General features: G+C 38.7%; 1 protein-coding gene across 1 annotated transcript in view; it reads right to left on the bottom strand.

Moving 5' to 3' along the window:
• The window catches only part of SERPINA6 (serpin family A member 6), a 29666-nt gene extending 12351 nt beyond the window's left edge, over positions 1-17315 (bottom strand). Inside the window, exons 1-2 of the mRNA XM_027870169.1 lie at positions 17240-17315; positions 1512-2158 (exon numbers count right to left, since the gene is read on the bottom strand). Of these exons, the coding sequence (XP_027725970.1) occupies positions 1512-2139 (628 nt within the window). The 5' untranslated portion in view covers positions 2140-2158; positions 17240-17315. The remainder of the gene's footprint in view (positions 1-1511; positions 2159-17239) is intronic.
• Between the last annotated feature and the right edge of the window lie 2919 nt (positions 17316-20234).

Raw genomic sequence — 20234 nt, 5'->3', positions numbered from 1 at the left:
GATAGATAGATAGATAGATAGATAGATAGATAGATAGATAGATAGATAGATAGATAGAAAGAAAGAAAGATACATACGTACCTACATACATACAGAATTCAGTAGATTTTTGAGCTGGAAGGGACTTTAAAGATCATTTAGTCCAGCCCTCTCAACTTACATATTTAAAAAAAATTGAAGCCTAGAGAGGCTTAGTGATTTGTGCAACAACAACACATGGGTAGAAAATAGCAGAGCTGGGGCTTGACCTCAGGTCTTCTGACCCAAAATCCATTACTCTTGCTACTATAGGACCTGATTGAGAGAGTAACGAGGTGACGCAATGGACGGAGCACTGCGCCTGGAGTCAGGGACACTCATCTTCCTGAGTTAAAACCTCAGATACTTACTAGCTGTGTGACCCTGGGCAAGTCACTCAGCCCCATTTGCCCCAGTTTCTTCATCTGTAAGATGAGCTGGAGAAGGAAATGGCAAACCACTCCCATATCTTTGCCAAAAAAAAATTCAAATGGGATCACAGAGTCCAACATGACTGAAATGACTGAACAACAACAAAATTATCGAGATACAAAATAAGGGGTTTTTTTGAGGTCCAAGAGAAGACAGGCATAATCAGGGAAGACTTTGTGGAAAAGGTGGCATTTGAGTTGGAGTTAAAAGGACTGGTAGTAAAATTTGGAAAGATCTATATGAGATGATGTACAATGAAATCAGCAGAATTGTATGCACACTTATCATGACTATGTCCCACCCACCCACCCAAAAAAGAGAGTAAAGAAGGGGAAGGAGGGAAGAGAAAACACAGTTGTAAAGTCAACTGTGATATATGGAAAGAGCATTGGATTTCGTTTAGAAGGCCAGGTTTTAATTCTGATTTTGCCACTTAACAATCTGTATGAATATAGTTGTTTTCATGTTGTCTGTCCCATTAGGCTGTGAGCCCCTTGAGGGCAAGCACTGTGTTTTTACCTTTCTTTGTATCCCCAGAACTCAGCAGAGTGCCTGACACATAGTAAGTACTTTAAAATGCCTGTCTACGGAATTTTTGATCCAAGGCAAGCCATCAACATTTCTTAGTCTTCTTCCTCACCTGCAAAATGCGTAAAGTAAATAGTACTTGCACCATCTACCACACAAGAGTTACTGAGGATGAAACAAAGTAACTTTGGGGCCCTGCTTTTTAGTCCTGAGTCATTACATATAAAGGGGAGCTATAATTACTACAGGTAACAGTAACAAAGTAAGATTTGTTTAGTCGTTTCAGTCCTGTCCAACTCTTTGTGACCCCATTTGGGATTTTCTTGACAAAGACACAGGAATAGTTTGCCATTTCCTTTTCCAACTCATTTTACAGATAAGGAAACTGAGGCAAAAAGGGTTAAGTGACTTGCCCAGGGTCACACAGCTAATAAGTGTCTGAGGCTAGACTGGAACTCAGGCCTTCCTGACTCCACGCCCAGTGCTCCCTCCACTGTGCCACCAAGCTACCCTATCAAAGTAAGATATTTTACCTTTAAAAAATATATAGCTGATCAAAATAAGCATGGTATCACTATCCAGTTCCTTGAATAACTGATCAACTTTCCCCAAAGTTTTATTCTTGACAAAATCGTTGACCTGTTTCTTGGCTCTGGTTGAATTTTGAAAGTCTGCAGAAAAAACTTCTACATTATAATAGTGCTTTATTTCTGCCATGAATGTCTCCATAAGTTCTATCTGAGAGTCAAGAAATAGGACATTTCCCATGTTCATTTCCAGGCCAGTATCTGAATTGTTGAACAGATGGATGAGATATTGAAAGCCCTGGTGGATTTCCAAATCTGACGTCTCCGTGAGGTTGAATCCCAGGCTTTCCAAGAGCTGAGTGTGTGTGGCTGCCCTGGCCCCAAGGGACAGCATGGCCAAGGACATAGAAATACTCACTGGGGAGATGAAAACATTTCTGTCTGGGGCTCTTGATATCAAATTCTTAAATAAGCGAAATGCAAAGTCAACATTCACTGGTGCCAACCTCCGGTGGGAAGGATTTTCTTTCTCAGCAATGGGTTCTTGGGGAGGGAGGTCTTGGTTGCTGGGCTGGGAGACACAAAAACTGAGGGCTGAGAAAATGAAGAGACACTTGTACAGAGTGGAAGTCATTGTCCAGGGTGACTGGGTCCTGTAAAGTTAGGAAAACTTATTAGAAGCAGTGTGAAATAGAGGAAATAGCATTGAGTTTAGAGTTAGAGGCCCTGTGTTCAAATCCTAAATCTGCCTCTTTTTTAAATTGGGCCATGTCTCTGGGCCAAAAATGGGGTTTTGGATAAAAAAAAAAACCCTACCCAGTGTGATCTCTGAGAAAAGATATTTTAGAGTCTAGATGGAAAATTTACAAAGGGATTATCTGATGTAATCTCTTAACACTTCATATCCTCCTTTGTTATTGTTCGTTCAGTTGTGTCTGACTCTGTGACCCCATAGACCCCAGTGTGCCGTGCCCTTCAATACTATCCATGGGGTTTTCTTGGCAAAGATACTGGAGTGGTTTGCCATTTCCTTCTCTGGTGGATCACCTTTTGTCAGAATTCTTCACTGTGACCTGTCAGCCTTGGGTAACCCTGAATGGCACAGCTAATAGTTTTATTGAGCTACTATGCATGCCTCTCCTCCACAACAAGGCAGTGATCCAGGAGAGGACTTGAGTACTTACTACTAATTTATAGTACGTTTATGGTGTATGTAACTAGCTAGGTGGCCTTAGGACATTCAACTGACTTCTCTGGCTCTTTCTTGTCTCATCTATCAAATGGGGACAATTAGTCTTGCCCTCGCTCTCTAATAGACAGGTTGTGAGATTGAAATGAAGAGGTGGAAGGAGGGAATAAGCATTTACATAGCGCCTACTATGTTCTGAGTGCTGTGCTAAGTGCTTTACAAATATTATTTCATTTGATCCTCACAACAACCCTACGAGGTAGGTGCTGTTATTACCCACATTTTACAGTTCAGGAAAATGAGGCATGGATTAAGTTGCTTGCCCAGGGTCACTTAATCCTGCCCAGAGATTATAAGTGTCTGAGGCTGGATCAGAGGTCTTCCAGACTCCAAGCCCAGAGCTCTATCTACTGTGCCACCTTGCTGCCTCTAACTAATATTTTGTAAAGTTGAAAGCAATAAAAAAAAAGTTATATTGTTATTATTCTCATAAGAAGGCAGTAAGGTTTATTGGAAAGCGAGATAGGCTTGAATTCAGAAGTCCTAGGTTCTGCAATTCCATTTAATTCAGTAAGCCATCTGTTAAAACTTACTGTGTTTAGGGGTAGCTAGGTGGCACAGTGGATAGAGTACCAGCCCTGCAGTCAGGAGGACCTGAGTTCAAATGCAGCCTCAGATACCTGACACTACAGTTGTGTGACCCTGTGCAAGTCACTTAACCCTGATTGCCTGACCCAAAAGGAAAAAAAAAGACTTATCATGTTTAAGGCACTCCAATAGGCTCTGGTTACATGAAGAAAAAAATGAAGTCATTCTTGCCCTTAGGAAGCATCCATCCTATTTGGCTAGGGGAGCACATGACTGGGAAAGGCCTTCTTATAAAACTGTGCATACCCTTTGAACCAGCAATACCACTACTGGGTCTGTAACCCAAAGAGATCAAAGAAAAAGGAAAAGGACCCATATGTACAAAAATATTTATTTTTTTTTGTGGTGGCAAAGAATTGGAAATTGAGGGGATGGCCATCAATTGGGGAATGGCTTAACAAGTTGCATATGATTGTGAGGGAAAACTATTATGCTATAAGAAATGACAAAGGGGATGGTTTCAGAAAAAGCTGGGAGGACTTATATGAGCTGATGCAAAGTGAAGTGAACAGAATAGTAATAGTGATACAGTTATCCATATTCCACATCACAGGGGTTAGGGGTGTAGTGCCCCAATGAGCTAGAAAATCCACATAAAATTTTTTGACCCTCCCTTCGTACCAGAGATGAAGTCTGAATTATTATGGTAATAAAACATGAAGTATGGAATGTATATGTATAGCCTATATCAAATTGCATGCCATCTTGGGGAGGGAGGGGGAGAAAAATTTTAAACTCAAAAATTCAATCACTTATGGAAGTGATTGTTGATAAATAAAAATAAATTAATAAAAAAAAATTTTTTAAAGATAAAATATGTTGATATTACACAATACTATACATATATTTTATGCATTTCTGAGTTTCTAAACTTTTTCTGTGTCATCTACAGGACTTCACGTGTTGGCGTTGGCTTCCACAAAATTCCTAAAAAATTCCCACTTAATTTCTTATGTCGACTTGTGATATATTGAAACTGCAATGGGGAAATTGCAATGTGGAAGGGATAACTATATTGCTAACGATGATCAACTGCAAAAGACATAGCTACTCTGATCAATACAATAATACAAAACAATTATGAAGGACTCATAATGGGAAATTCTGTCCACCTCCAGAGAGAGAACTGATGAACCCAGTGCAAACTGATTTTCTTTCACTTTCTTTATTTTTCTTGCTTTTTTGCAACATAATTATTACGGAAATATGTTTTGTATGATTTCACATGTATTATTGATATCAGATTGCCTGCCTTCTCAAGGTGTGGGGAAGGGCGGGAGGGAGAGAATTTGGAACTCAAAAAAATTTTTAAATGAATGTTAAAAATAAATAGATTTTTTTAAAAAGAAATAAAGGCCACCTTCAGAAGGTGGTATTTGAGCTTAGTAAGCTTAGTATTGAAGGAAGCCAGGAATGTCAGGAGGCAGAGCTGAAGAAGGGCAGCATTCCAGGCATGGGTCAGAACAAAAGCCTGGAGATGGGGTGCTATGTGTGAGGATCAGCAGTAACATGGGATTCAAGAATTTGTGGTGGAAGGTAGAGTGGGAGAAGACTGGAAATGTAGGAAAGGGCTAGGTGGGGAATAGCTGTAAATGTCAAACAGGACTTTAAACTTGATTCTGGAGGTAACCGCAAACCACTAGAGTTTACTGAATGACCAGGGAGTGGGGAGCAGGGAAAAGGTGACGTGGTCAAACCTATGCTTTAGGAAAATCATTCTGTGGGGCAGCTAGGTGACGCAGTGGATAGAGCACCAGCCCTGAAGTCAGGAGGACCCGAGTTCAAATCCGGCCTCAGACCAAGCACTTGACACGTACTACTTGTGTGACCCTGGGCAAGTCACTTAACCCCAATTGCCTAAAAAAAATAAAAAATTTAAAATTTAAAAAGAAAGGAAAATCATTTTGCCATGTGTTTGGAAGGTAGATTTAGAGTGAGGGAAAGACTTGAAGCAGAGAGAGTGCTACTACAATAGTTCAGGTGAGAGGTGATGGAGTCTGAACCCCACTACTAGTGGCTATGTGAGTGGAAAGAAAGAGGACATATGCAAAAGATGTGAAGGAAAAAATAAACATTTATATAGCACTTACTATGACATTTATAGTTTACTCTGTGCCAGGCACTATGCTAAGCATTTTTAAAATAATTTTTCTCTCACTTGAACCTCACAACAATTCTGGGAGGGACTTCTGCTTCCGGGAGCCAAGATGGTGGAGTAAAAAGGTAGTCGCTCTCACCCTCCCCTATCAACCTCTGAAAACCCAGAAAATATCACCCCAGAAAAAACCCTGGAACAGCTGAACCAGAAGAAAGACAGGGTGCAGCAGGGCAGTAGCCCAGGTAGCTAGAGGGATTAACGGAAAAGGCCCATCTTACCTTGGGGGAAGGGGAGCAGTACCAAAGAGGAGTCGCCCATCCAGCTAGTGGAAAGACCCACCTTAGCACACCAGGAGGAGATTCTAGTGCCTTGGCATTCTACAGCAAATGGGTCTCCCAGTGCCTTAGCAAAAATAAGGGAAGCAGCACTACAAAGGGCCCCAGGTGGATAAGCACCCGGCAGCATTTGTCTGTAAGGTGCTGAAGAAAGCAACCTGGAGGTGCCAAAAAGTTCCAGCCTTGTTGATTCCAGCCCAACACCAGGTAAGCTGTCAGAACCCTACAGCCTCCAACTGCCAACCAGGAGGAGATCCCGAAGCCCAGGTAGTCGAGCAGGCAAACGCCAACAGCTGTACCTTCGAGTGCCTCAGTGAGGGTGGGGTAACTGGTGGAAACCAGCTCAGAAAACCACCAGGTGCCTCGGTATTCTGCAGCAAAGAAGTCTCCCAGTGCCTCAACAGAAATAAGGGAGGCAGCACTGCAAGGGGCCCCAGGCAGATAAACACCTGGCAGCACCCATCTAAAAGGAGCTGAACAAAGCTAAAGGAAAGGAAAAGCAGGCAACCTAGATTTACCTGAAAGTTCCAGCCTTGCTGATTCCAGCCCAACAACAGATAAGCTGCCGGCACCCTGCAGCCTCCAATTGCCAACATAAGAGGCCCCAGCTCCCAAAGCCAGTGACCAAGACCTAGGCTCCCAACACAAGAATCTTGGGTCAGTGCCCTCTGCTCCCCAGCAGGAGAGCTTAATCTCTTTAAAGGCCAGGGAATAAAGAAAAACCATGAGTAAAAAGAAATGCACTATTGGTTCCTATTATGAGAAGAGTGAAGATCAAGACAGAAATTCTGAGGAGGACAACACTGTCATCAAACCCACATCTGCAACATCAAAAGAGAATATGAACTGGTCTGAAGCCCAAAAAGCCTTCTTAGAAGAACTCAAGAAGAATTTTAAAAGTCAAATGAGAGAGGTAGAGGAGTCCTTTAAAAGTTCAATTGGCCAATTGGAAAAAAAGTACAATGAAGAAAATAAATCGCTTAAAAATACAATTGACCAATTGGAGAAGAAAGTACAAAATCTAACAGGAAAAAAAAAATGTTAAAAATTAGAATTGAACAAATGGAAACTAATGACTCTATGAGAGAACAAGAATCACTCAAACAGAAATAAAAAAATTAAAAAATAGATGAAAACATAAAATACCTTATGGGTAAAACAGAGGACCTGGAAAATCGATTTAAAATTATAATTTCATAAATCATAAAATTCATAAAATCATAAAATTCATAAAATCAATTTAAAAATTATAGGCCTACCTGAAAGTCATGATGAAAAAAAGAGCCTGGACAATATCCTTCAGGAAATCATAAAGGAAAACTGCCCTGAAGTCCTAGAACCTGAAGGTAAAATAACTATAAAAAGAATCCATCATTCCCCACCTGAAAAGAGATCCCAAATTGAAAACGCCAAGGTATATAATAGCTAAATTCCAAAATTACCAGATAAAAGAGAAATTACTGCAAGCAACCAGAAAGAAACAATTTAAATATCATGGAACCACAGTCAGGATTACACAGGACCTTGCAGCCTCTTCATTAAAAGACCTAGGGCATGGAACATGATATTCCGTAAGGCAAAGGAGCTTGAAATGCAGCCAAGGGTTAACTACCCAGTGAAAATGAGCGTGATTTTTCAGGGAGGGAGATGGATATTCAACAAAATAGGGGACTTCCAAATGGTCCTGATAAAAAGACCAGAGCTCAACAAAAAAATTGATCTTCAAGTACAAGATTCAAGAGAGACATAAAAAGGTAAATGGGACAGAAAGAAATACTATGTTGTTAATAAGGGCAAAATGTTTACATCCCTACAAGGGAAGATGACACTTGCAGCTCTTGAGAACTGTACTGTTATTATGCCATGTTAAAGGAGTATACGTAAAGGGGGTGGATATAAGTTGACTTTGATGTAATGATAAAAAAAAATTTAATCAAGTGGGTTAAATGGATCCAAGTAAGTGGATTAGTCTGAGCTAAGAAAAAGTACTGAGAAAGGAGGAGGCAGACAAGGGTAAATCACATTACAGGAAAAGACACAAAAACCTATTAGAGCAGAGGGAAAGAAGGGAGGGGGATGAGCATTGTCTGAACCTTACTCTCATCAGATTTGGCTCAAGAAGGGAATAACATAATCAGTTAGGTATAGAAATCTAACTTGCACTACAGGTAGTAGGAGGGGAAAGGGGAAATAAAAGGGAGGGGGGATAGAAGGGAGGGAAGGAGCAGTAAGGGTAAAGGGGAAGAAGAAGGAAAGGGATAATAGAAGGCAGGTGGGACCCAACGAGGTGCTAGTCAAAAGCAAAACACTAGTGAGGAGGGAAAAGGATAAAGGAAAAATAAAAGCATAAAAGGGGGGGGGAAGGATGGAGAGAAAGACACAGATAGTAATCATAACTGTAAATGTAAATGGGATGAACTCTCCCATAAAATGGAAGCATATAGCAGATTGGATTAAAAACCATAATCCTACAATATGTTGTTTACAGGAAACACATTTGAAAAAGACTGACACATACAGGGTAAAGGTAAAAGGCTGGAGCAAAATATATTATGCTTCAGCTAAAGTAAAAAAAAGCAGGGGTAGCAATCCTGATCTCAGACAAAGCAAAAGCAAAAATAGATCTTATCAAAAGACATAAGGAAGGAAACTACATCTTACTAAAAGGCACCATAGACAATGAAGTAATATCATTACTAAATATATATGCACCAAATGGTATAGCATCCAAATTCTTAGAGGAGAAGTTCAGGGAGTTACAGGAAGAAATAGACAGCAAAACTATGCTAGTGGGGGACCTCAACCTCCCCCTCTCTGAACTAGATAAATCTAACCACAAAATAAGCAAGAAAGAAATTAAGGAGGTGAATAGAACATTAGAAAAGTTAGGTGTGATAGACCTCTGGAGAAAACTGAATGGGGATAGAAAGGAATATACTTTCTTCTCGGCAGTACATGGCACATACACAAAAATTGACCATGTACTAGGGCATAAAAACCTCACAATCCAATGTAGAAAGGCAGAAATATTAAATGTATCCTTTTTTAGATCATGATGCAATAAAAATTATATGTAATAAAGGGCCATGGAAAGATAGACTGAAAAATAATTGGAAACTAAATAATGTAATCCTTAAAAATGATTGGGTCAAAGAACAAATCATAGAAAAAATCAATAATTTCATTCAAGAGAATGACAATAATGAGACAACATACCAAAATTTATGGGATGCAGCAAAAGCAGTTCTTAGGGGAAGTTTTATATCTCTAAATGCTTACATAAATAAAATGGAAAAAAAGGAGATCAATGAATTGGGCATACAACTAAAAAAACTAGAAAAAGAACAAATTAAAAATCCTCAATTAAACACCAAATTAGAAATATTGAAAACCAAAGGAAAAATTAATAAAATTGAAATTAAGAAAACTATTGAACTAATAAATAAAACTAAGAGCTGGTTTTACAAAAAAACCAATAAAATAGATAAACCTTTGGTTAATCTAATTAAAAAAAAGAAAGAAGAAAACCAAAACACTAGCAACAAGAATGAAAAGGGTGAAACTACCACCAAGGAAGAGGAAATGAAAACAACAATTAGGAATTATTTTGCCCAACTATATGCCAACAAATTTGATAATCTTAGTGAAATGGATATATATTTACAAAAATATAAATTGCCCAGATTAACAGAAGAGGAAGTAAAATACTTAAATAACCCCATCTCAGAAAAAGAAATTGAACAATTCATTGATGAACTCCCTAGGAAAAAATCTCCAGGGCCAGATGGATGTACATGCGAATTCTATCAAACATTTAAAGAACGATTAATTCCAATACTATATAAACTATTTGGTAAAATAGATAAAGAAGGAATCTTACCAAATTCTTTTTATGATACAAATATGGTGCTGATACCCAAATCAGGAAGAGTCAAAACAGAGAAAGAAAATTATAGACCAATTTCTCTAATGAATATAGATGCAAAAATTTTAAACAAAATATAAGCAAATAGATTACAGCAACTTATCACACGGATAATACACTATGACCAGGTAGGATTTATACCAGGAATGCAGGGCTGGTTCAATATAAGGAAAACTATCAGCATAATCCATCACATCAACACCAAAACTAACAGAAACCACAAGATCATCTCAGTAGATGCAGAAAAAGCTTTTGAAAAAATACAATACCCATTCCTATTAAAAACACTAGAGAGCATAGGTACAAATGGAGTCTTCCTTAAAATAATAAATAGCATCTACCTAAAACCTTCAGCAAGCATAATACGTAGTGGAGACAAGCTAGAAGCATTTCCAAGAAGATCGGGGTGAAACAAGGATGTCCATTATCACCACTGTTATACAACATCGTACTGGAAATGTTAGCTGTAGCAATAAGAGAAGAAAAAGTCTATTGAAGGCATTAGAATAGGCAAAGAAGAAACAAAGCTATCACTCTTTGCAGATGACATGATGTTATACTTAGAGAATCCCAGAGAATCAAGTTCTCTGAAATAATAAACAACTTCAGCAAAGTTGCAGGCTATAAAATAAACCCACATAAATCATTGGCGTTTCCATATATTACCAACAAAGCCCAACAGCAAGAGATAGAAAGAGAAATTCCATTTAAACTTACTGCAGACATTATAAAATTTTTAGGAGTCTACCTCCCGAAACAAATCCAGGAACTCTATGAACACGATTACAGAACACTTTTCACACAAATAAAATCAGATCTAAATAATTGGAAAAACATCAGTTGCTCATGGGTAGGCCGAGCTAATACAATAAAAATGACAATTCTACCTAAGCTAATTTACTTATTCAGTGCCATACCAATCAAACTACCAAAAAATTATTTTATAGATTTAGCAAAAATAATAACAAGATTCATTTGGAAGAACAAAAGGTCCAGAATATCAAGACAACTAATGAAAAGAAATGCAGGGCAAGGTGGCCTAGCCATTCCAGATCTTAAATTGTATTATAAAGCAGCAATCATCAAAACTGCTTGGTACTGGCTAAGAAATAGAGTGGTGGATCAGTGGAATAGGTTAAGTACGCAAGACACAGTAGTCAATGACTATAGTAATATATTATTTGATAAACCCAAAGACCCCAGCTTCTGGGATAAGAACCCACTCTTTGAAAAAAACTGCTGGGAAAACTGGAAAAGAGTATGGCAGAAACTAGGCATAGACCAAAATCTCACACCATATACCAAAATAAAGTCAAAATGGGTACATGATTTAGATATAAAGGCTGATACTATAAGCAAACTGAGAGAACAAGGAATAGTTTACCTGTCAGATCTATGGAGAACAGAAGAATTCATGACCAAACAGGAGATAGAGAACATTACGAAATGCAAAATAGATAATTTTGATTACATTAAATTGAAAAGTTTTTGCACAAACAAAGCCAATGAAACTAAGATTAGAAGGAAGGTAGAAAATTGGGAAAGAATTTTTACAACCAGTGTCTCTGATAAGGGCCTCATTTCTCAAATATAGAGAGAATTAAGTCAAATTTATAAGAATCCAAGTCATTCCCCAATTGATAACTGGTCAAAGGATATGAACAGACAGTTCTCAGAGGAAGAAATTAAAGCCATCTATAGTCATATGAAAAAATGCTCTAAATCACTATTGATTAGAGAAATGCAAATCAAAACAACTCTGAGGTACCACATCACACCTATCAGAATGGCCAACATAACAAAACAGGAAAATGATAAATGTTGGAGAGGATGTGGTAAAATTGGAACACTAATGCATTGTTGGTGGAGTTGTGAAATGATCCAACCATTTTGGAGAGCAATTTGGAACGATGCCCAAAGGGCTATAAAAATGTGCATACCCTTTGACCTAGCAATAGCACTTCTAGGGCTATATCCCAAAGAGATCACACAAATGGGAAAAGGACCTACATGTACAAAAATATTCAGAGCAGCTCTTTTTGTGGTGGCAAAGAATTGGAAACTGAGAGGATGACCATCAATTGGGGAATGGCTCAGCAAGTTGTGGTATATGAATGTGATGGAATACTATTGTGCTATAAGAAATGATGAACAGGCAGACTTCAGAAAAACCTGGGAAGACTTGTATGGTCTGATGCTGAGTGAAGTGAGCAGAACCAAGAGAACATTGTACACAATAATAGCCACGTTGTATGATGACTAATAATGATAAACTTAACCCTTCCTGGCAATACAAGGATCCAAGACATCTCCAGAGGCCTTGTGATGGAAAATGCTATCCACACCCAAAGAAAGAACTATGGAAGCTGAACTGTTATTTTTTTTTCTCTCCTGTTGAGTTTTGTTTCCTCTTTCTGGTGGTTCCTCCTATTGGTTTTAATTTCTACTTACAACATCACTAATGTGAAAATATGTTTAATATGAATGTAAACATATAGCCTATATCAGATTGTGCGCCGTCTTGGGGAGGGTGGTGGGGAGGAAGGGGGAGGAGAATTTTAAACTCAAAAGCATATGAAAGTGATTATTGATAAATCAAAATAAATTAATAAAAAAAAACAATCCTGGGAAGTAGGTGCCATTATTATCCCCATTTTACAGCTGAGGAAACTGAGGCAAATAGGTTCAAGTGACTTGCCCAGGAGCACACAATTAATAAGTGTCTGAGTCCATATTTGAATTCAGGTTTTCCTGACTCCAGGCCTGGTGGCTCTATCTACTGTGCCATCTAGATGCAGGTAAAAATAGCAAGATTTGGCCATAGATTAGTTGTGTTTTGTCTAAAGACAACTGGCCGAGGCCACTGCATGCTGTCTCTCTCTACTAAGGAGTGCTTCTACCTCTGGACTCATGCACAAGTCCTGGATCCGTGCCTAAGGGATCCTGCTCATATCAAAGAAGGGTCAGGCCCATTTTCTTAAACTTTTTGGATCTTAAATGAAAAAACCATGACTCAGCAAGTCACTTAAGTGACTCCAATGTCACACAACTAACAAGTGGCAGAACCAGGATATGACCCTAGGGTCTGTGACTCCCAATCCAGCATACTTTCCCAACGTACCCAAGCTGTCGTTTCTCATGTAATTTGATTCATTTCTGACTACTTTCGAGCTCCAGGAGCCACTTCCACAACATTGACCTCCAAATGAAATAAAGTCTAGAAGGATGGATGGAAATAATGTGTGGGACAGCTGTGATGCAGAGGTGGCCTCCAATTCTGTCCTGTTGATGACTTGATAGGGGATTGATTGGCCCCAGTCCTTGAGAGGGGCTGAACTGGGGCTGGGTGGCTGAAATTGTGTGGTTCTCCATCCACCTCATGGAGTGTCATGAGAATCAAAAGGGATGATACCTTTTAACCCTTTTTTATGTTATGGTTAAGAATCTCTGGATAAGGGGCAGCTAGGTGGTGCAGTGGATAGAGCACGGCCCTGAAGTCAGGAGGACCTGAGTTCAAATACGACCTCAGACCAAACAGTTGACACTTACTAGCTGTGTGACCCTGGGCAAGTCACTTAACCCCAATTGCCTTAAAACTAAAAAAAAAAACAACAAAAAAAAAAACCTAAATAAAAAAAAAAGAATCTCTGGTTAAGAGAGGGAAACTGTTGTGCTTAAAGACAGCATAGATAATGAAATAGCATCAATATTAAATAAATATGCACTAAATGGCATAGCATCTAAGTACTAAAAGGGTAAGCTAACAATAACAGGGTGGTATAAATAGTTAAAAAACAAACACTTTTTTTGTTTTTGTTTTTTTATTAATTTATTTTGATTTATCAACAATCACTTCCATAAGCTTTTGAGTTTTAAATTTTTCTCCCCTTCTCTCCCCACCTCCCTCCCCAAGATGGCATGAAATCTGATATAGGCTATACATATACATTCTTATTAAACATATATTCACATTAGTGATGTTGTAAGTAAGAATTAAAACCAATAGGAGGAACCACCAGAAAGAGGAAACAAAACACAACAGAAGAAAAAAAATAGCAAATAGTATGCTTCGTTCTGCATTCAGACTCCATAGTTTTTTCTTCTTTGTGAATAGCATTTTCCATCAAAGGCCTTTGGATATGTCTTAGATCCTTGTATTGCCAGGAAGGGTTAAGTCTGTCAATATCAGTCATCATACAACGTGGCTATTATTGTGTACAATGTTCTCTTGGTTCTGCTCACTTCACTCAGCATCAGACCATACAAGTCTTTCCAGGTTTTTCTGAAGTCAGCCTGCTCATCATTTCTTATAGCACAACAGTATTCCACTACATTCATAGACCACAACTTGTTCAGTCATTCCCCAATTGTTGGATATTGATTCAATTTTCAATTCTTTGCCACCACAAAAAGAGCTGCTCTGAATATTTTTGTACATGTAGGTCCTTTTCCCATTTGTGTGATCTCTTTGGGATATAGCCCTAGAAGTGCTATTGCTAGGTCAAAGGGTATGCACATTTTTATAGCCCTTTGGGCATCGTTCCAAACTGCTCTCCAAAATGGTTGGATCATTTCACAACTCTACCAACAATGCATTAGTGTTCCAATTTTACCACATCCTCTCCAACATTTATCATTTTCCTGTTTTGTCATGTTGGCCATTCTGATAGGTGTGATGTGGTACCTCAGAATTGTTTTGATTTGCATTTCTCTAATCAATAGTGATTTAGAGCATTTTTTCATATGACTATAGATGGCTTTAATTTCTTCCTCTGAGAACCGCCTGTTTATATCCTTTGACCAGTTATCAATTGGGGAATGACTTGGATTCTTATAAATTTGACTTAATTCTCTCTATATTTGAGAAATGAGGCCCTTATCAGAGACACTGGTTGTAAAAATTCTTTCCCAATTTTCTACTTTCCTTCTAATCTTGGTTGCATTGGCTTTGTTTGTGTGAAATCTTTTCAATTTAATGTAATCAAAGTTATCCATTTTGCATTTCGTAATGTTCTCTATCTCCTGTTTGGTAATGACTTCTTCTGTTCTCCATAAATCTGATAGGTAAACTATTCCTTGTTCTCTCAGTTTGCTTACAGTATCAGCCTTTGTATCTAAATTATGAACCCATTTTGACTTTATTTTGGTATATGGTGTGAGATTTTGGTCTATGCCTAGTTTCTGCCATACTCTTTTCCAGTTTTCCCAGCAGTTTTTTTCAAAGAGTGGGTTCTTATCCCAGAAGCTGGGGTCTTTGGGTTTATCAAATAATAGATTACTATAGTCTTTGACTACTGTGTCTTACATATTTCACCTATTCCACTGATCCACCACTCTATTTCTTAGCCAGTACCAAGCAAAAACAAACACTTTATGAACTGAAGTACTCTCTATAAATCTGAGTTGTTAATAATATGATTTGTAAACTGTAAGAGGCTATATGAGTAATAGCTATTACATATGTGCATATATGTATATGTACATATATACATACACACATACATATAGGTATCTTAAGTCTGAAAAGGCTGTACTAAAACATGTATGTGTTTATATAGACACATATATATCACATGGATATAATGAATGTGCATGTGTGTCTCTATATGTGTATATATGAAAAGTCAGAAATGTGGTTAGAAATAATAATATTGTTGTTAAATATTTATTTAATATTGATGTTATTTTATTATCTGTGTTATCTTTAAGCACAATAGTTTCCCTCTCTTAACCAGAGATTCTTAGCCAAAACACAAAAAAAGGGTTAAAAGGTATCATGTCTTTTGATTCTCATGACAGTCCATGAGGTATATGGAGAACACAAATTTTACTCTCTCAGCCCTACTTGGAGCAGAGTTATCCCCTCTCGAGTCATTGGCAGAACAAAATTGGAGGCCACCTCTGTTGTTGCATTTATGTAGCATTTCTGTTGCACTTCAGGATTTTCAAAGCATTTTACAAACGTTATCTCATTTTAGACTCCCAATAAGCCTGGCAGATAGGTGCTATTATTATCCCTGTTTACAGATGAGGAAACTGAGGCAGACAGAATTAAGTGACTGGTCCAGGGACTCACAGCTAGTAATGTCTGAGACAAGATTTAAATTTGGATCTTCCTAACCTACAGGTCCACTGCACCATCTAGCTGTGTCTAGGTAGAAGAGAGGCAGTGACCTTACCTCCTGGGCTTAGCTTTTAAGTTTTCTTAGTTTGCACAGCAGACACTGAAGCACCTGATTCCCCAGAAATATTCTAAGCAATCAGAACCATTAACCATTCTGCAAGTGCTAAAGCTTGCCTGACAGCTGAGCTTGATGGCATAGAATCTAAAACTAGAAATTAAATGGAAAGCTAATAATTCCACAAAATTATAATTTTTAAATATTGTTATTTTATATTTATTAATTTATTGGTCCCAAAGAAGAGATAAGAGAATACATTTCCTTCCCTTCTTTGTAGATGTGGGAGGGACTGTGGTTATGGAACAATGCATATACTCTCAGACTTGGTTGATATGTGGGTCAGTTTTTCTGAATTATTTTCCCCCCTCTAATACTTTGTCATAAAGGATGTCTCTCTGGGTAGAGAAAAAAAAAAAGGAGGGATACGTTGGGAAATGAAGGTGATGCCAAAGTAAATGACATCATTCATTTTTAAAATGTCTGCTGAATTGAATTGGTAAGGAGATTTGAATGGGTTGCAATCTGCACTAGTGAGGGGAGTGCCAACATTGATGAGATCATAGATGCATTGAATTATTTAAGTATTATTGGCACTATCATCAAGTTTTCCTTGTTCCCCAACTCTACAAATAATCTACTTACACAATGTAATGGGCCACTTCTATGTAAAAGTAAAATTACTGAACTGCTGTCACTAGGGTGCACATTTTAGGGGTGTTTTCTTTTAAATTCACATTTAGGAGAGAGAGAGAGATTGTATTGAGTCATGCACATTCTTTCATCCCAGACCCTCCAACTGGCATTGTGAGTGAGCTGGCTGGGGCTAGGTATGTGCTCTACCATTCTTAGATGATGCCCAGAGAACTTACATACTAGCCATTAATTACATAAAGTAATGAAAATTCAAATTTATGTGAGTACTTTAGAAAGTTACATCCTCCTGACCATCTTGTGGAATAGTTAATGCAGATATTATCCCCATTTTGTAGAAGAGAGGCCAAGAGAGGAAACATGACTTGGCCAGGATCACAGCTGGTACATGACAAGACTGGGATTCAAACCCAGGTCCTCTTACTCCCAGTCCTGCTGTCTCCTAAGAAAGACACAGAAGAGATCCTGGAGCTTTTGAAATCCCTCTCAGGGACTTGCTCGATGTAGCCTCCTTGTCAGCTCTTCACTGGGTGCATTATGGGGCCTGGATTTCTAAAATCTCACCCTCTGCCCCCTGAAAAAGAAAGATAGATTCATTCTTCCCGACCTCCTAGTTCTGCCTAGGTGAGGAAAGCAATGACAAAAAAGGATGAGGCAGGGTTGCCTTGAGTTGAAGTTTTCTAAAAAAAAAGTCAGAATTACTTACAGGCCAGTGAGGCAGCCCCTGCACTGTGAGTCCTTGGTGTCTTCTCTGCAGGCCACACAGGGATTCCAGAAGTATAGTTACCTGTGCATCATTATGTCTTACCTCTAACCACCCTTACTTTTTCGGAGCTGGTTAATATTTATTGAGACATCTTAATACCAAAGGTCATTCCTCCTCCCCCTCCTACCACACCTCCTATCCCAAGGCTATAAACATTAACCAGTGTCAAAACTACACCAGCTGGACCTATCCCTCCACCCCCGCCTTCTTTAAAGTAACTTTGATTCGAATTCTCCGGAATTTTGGGGGGCTTAAGTATCTAATGCTATGCTTAAAAGACCATGGAAGCTAGCAGGAGAGACTTGTTTAATAAATCCCCAAGTAGACCATCTTTAGAACATCAGAATAACAGCAACAACAATAATTGATAACAATAGCTAGCAGTTGTATAATTATTTAATATTTGCAAAGCACTTCACTAACATTATCTCATTTTATCTCACAACACAACCCTGGGAGATAAGTCCTATTATTATCCCCATTTTACATACAAGAAAACTGAGACAGAGGTTAAGTAATTTGCTAAGGGTCACACAAGCTAGTGTCTGAGGAAAGATTTAAATTCAGATCTTCCTAATTCTAGGTTCAGTGCTCTATCCACTGCACCACCTAGCATAATAGCTCACATTACAGTCTTTGCGCAACTCTGCCTTACTCAAATTCAATTCACGCACAAGTCAAGACATCATTCCATGATGCCATTGGTCCTCTTCAAAAGGACAAACAGCATTATTGGGCAACGACAACAACAATAGCAATAACCATCATCTATATAGCACTTGAAGGTTTGCAAAACACTTCCCTCAAAATCAGCCTACAAGTTTCTTTATTCTTGATTTATTCCTGAAAAAAGAAACTGAGTCTCCAGGATTTAAAATGATTTGCCCGGAGTCCAAGCTTGGAAGTGTCTTAGGTGGGATGTGAAGTCAGGACTCGATGCCCAAACCAGAGGACTACCTTTTGCGCCACAGTTCTTTCTTTACTCTTAATTACAGATTGATCATTGAGTCCGGGCAAGTCAATGAGCATTAACTAAGTGCCTACTATGTGCCAGGTACTAGGCTAAGTGCTAGGGATAAAAAGAAAGGCATAAAAGAATAAAAAGAAGACACCTGCTCTCAAGGAGCTCACAGTCTAATGAGAGAGACAACATAGAAACAACAATGCACAAATAAGAAACTGGTGGGATAAACTGGGCAGCTATGGGGCACAGAAGATAGAGCGCCAAGCCTGAAGTCAGGAAGAATCATCTGCCTGAGTTCAAATCCAGTCTCAGACACTTACTAGCTGTGTGGTCCTGGGCAAATCACTTCACCCTGTTTGCCTCAGTTTCCTCATCTGTAAAATGAGCTGGAGAAGGAAATGGCAAACTACTCCAGTACCTTTGCCAAGAAAACCCCAAATGAGGTCACGAAGAGTCAGACTGAAAACCCACCCAACAATGGGGAAGTTAAGGGCAAGAGGGAAGATAGTAGCATTGAAGTGGATAAGGAAAGGCTAGAAGATGGGATTTTGCCTGGGACTTGAAGGAAGCCAGGAGGCAGAGATGAGCAGGGAGAGCAATCCAGGCAAGGGGAACACTTAGCATAACATCTTCACTCCCGTGCATTAGCCCCTCCTTCCCGTTTCCCTCCTAGCTGGACCGTAGTAACCGGTCTTTCTTATTAATACTTATGTCCTCTGAAAGTTTATGCCTGCAAAGTTCCATTATCATTCTATGACTTTAGAGATAGCAACAGCTTATATGATTACCATCACCAGGATGCAGTGAGTGTGGTGGACTCCATCACCAGGATGCAGTGAGTGTGGTGGACTTAGTCAGAAGAGACTTGGTTAGATTCAAGACCCGCTTCTGATTCTTGCTTGCAGTGGATAGAGTGCTGGGCCTGGAGTCAGGAAGGCCCGAGCTCAAATCTGGCCTCAGACACTTACTAGCTGTGTGACCCTGGACAAGTCACTCAACTTCTATTTGCCTCAGTTTCTTCAACTGTAAATAATAATAGTACCTACTTCCCCGGGGCAGTTGTAAGAATAAAATGAGATAATAATTGTAAAGTACTTAGCACAGTGCCTTTTACATAGTAAGGGCTATATAAATGTTAGCTATTATTATTAAACACTCTAAAACTCAACTTCTCTGAGAGGCAACTAGGTGGTACAGTCAATAAATAGGTGCAGTCAGGAAGACCTGAATTTAAATTCTGCCTCAGGCACTTACTAATTATGTGACCCTGGAGGAATCACTTAACCTTTCTCAAATGGAGATAATAGCACCTACCTTCCAGGATTATCATGAGGATAAGCTCAGATAATATTAGGAAAGTGCTTTGCAAACCTAAAAGTGCTACATAATTTTTACCATTATTATTACCGTTATTATTATTATTATTATTATTATTATTACTAAATTGGGACCAATAATAATACCTGCAATACATAACTCACAGATTTATATGAGGCTCAAATGAGATAATATGTAAATGCCAGCTACTTCCTGTACATTCACAGAGGACTTTCATGTCAATAACTTCAACTATCTTTACACAGAGCTTTAACTCATAGTGTCCTCCTCCTCCAATATTCTGAGAGTACTTTGGATTTCTCTCCTTTGCCTCCACCTCACTCTGCTGTGTAGTATACTTGAGGGCAGGCACCGTGTCATTTTTCATCTTTGTATCCCCAGCACCTACCACCATGCTTTGTAAGCTTAATGAGGATAGGGTCTATATTATTCAGTCTTTGTATCCTCACCACCTAATATAACACCTTGCAAACAGTGGGTGTTTAATAAATATTTGTTGGATTGAAATGTTCATTACAGATGCTTGAATAAGTGCTTGCTGAATTAGATTGAATTGATCTTCATGACTCTCCTATAAGGCAGGTATGAAGGGCAAATATTGTTATCCTTTTCTCATAGGTCATAGGATTATGG

The sequence above is a fragment of the Vombatus ursinus genome, unplaced genomic scaffold (assembly GCF_900497805.2).
Source record: "Vombatus ursinus unplaced genomic scaffold, bare-nosed wombat genome assembly UNPS02014794.1, whole genome shotgun sequence".
Lineage (NCBI taxonomy): Eukaryota > Metazoa > Chordata > Mammalia > Diprotodontia > Vombatidae > Vombatus > Vombatus ursinus.
This window is presented reverse-complemented; position numbering and strand designations above follow the sequence as displayed.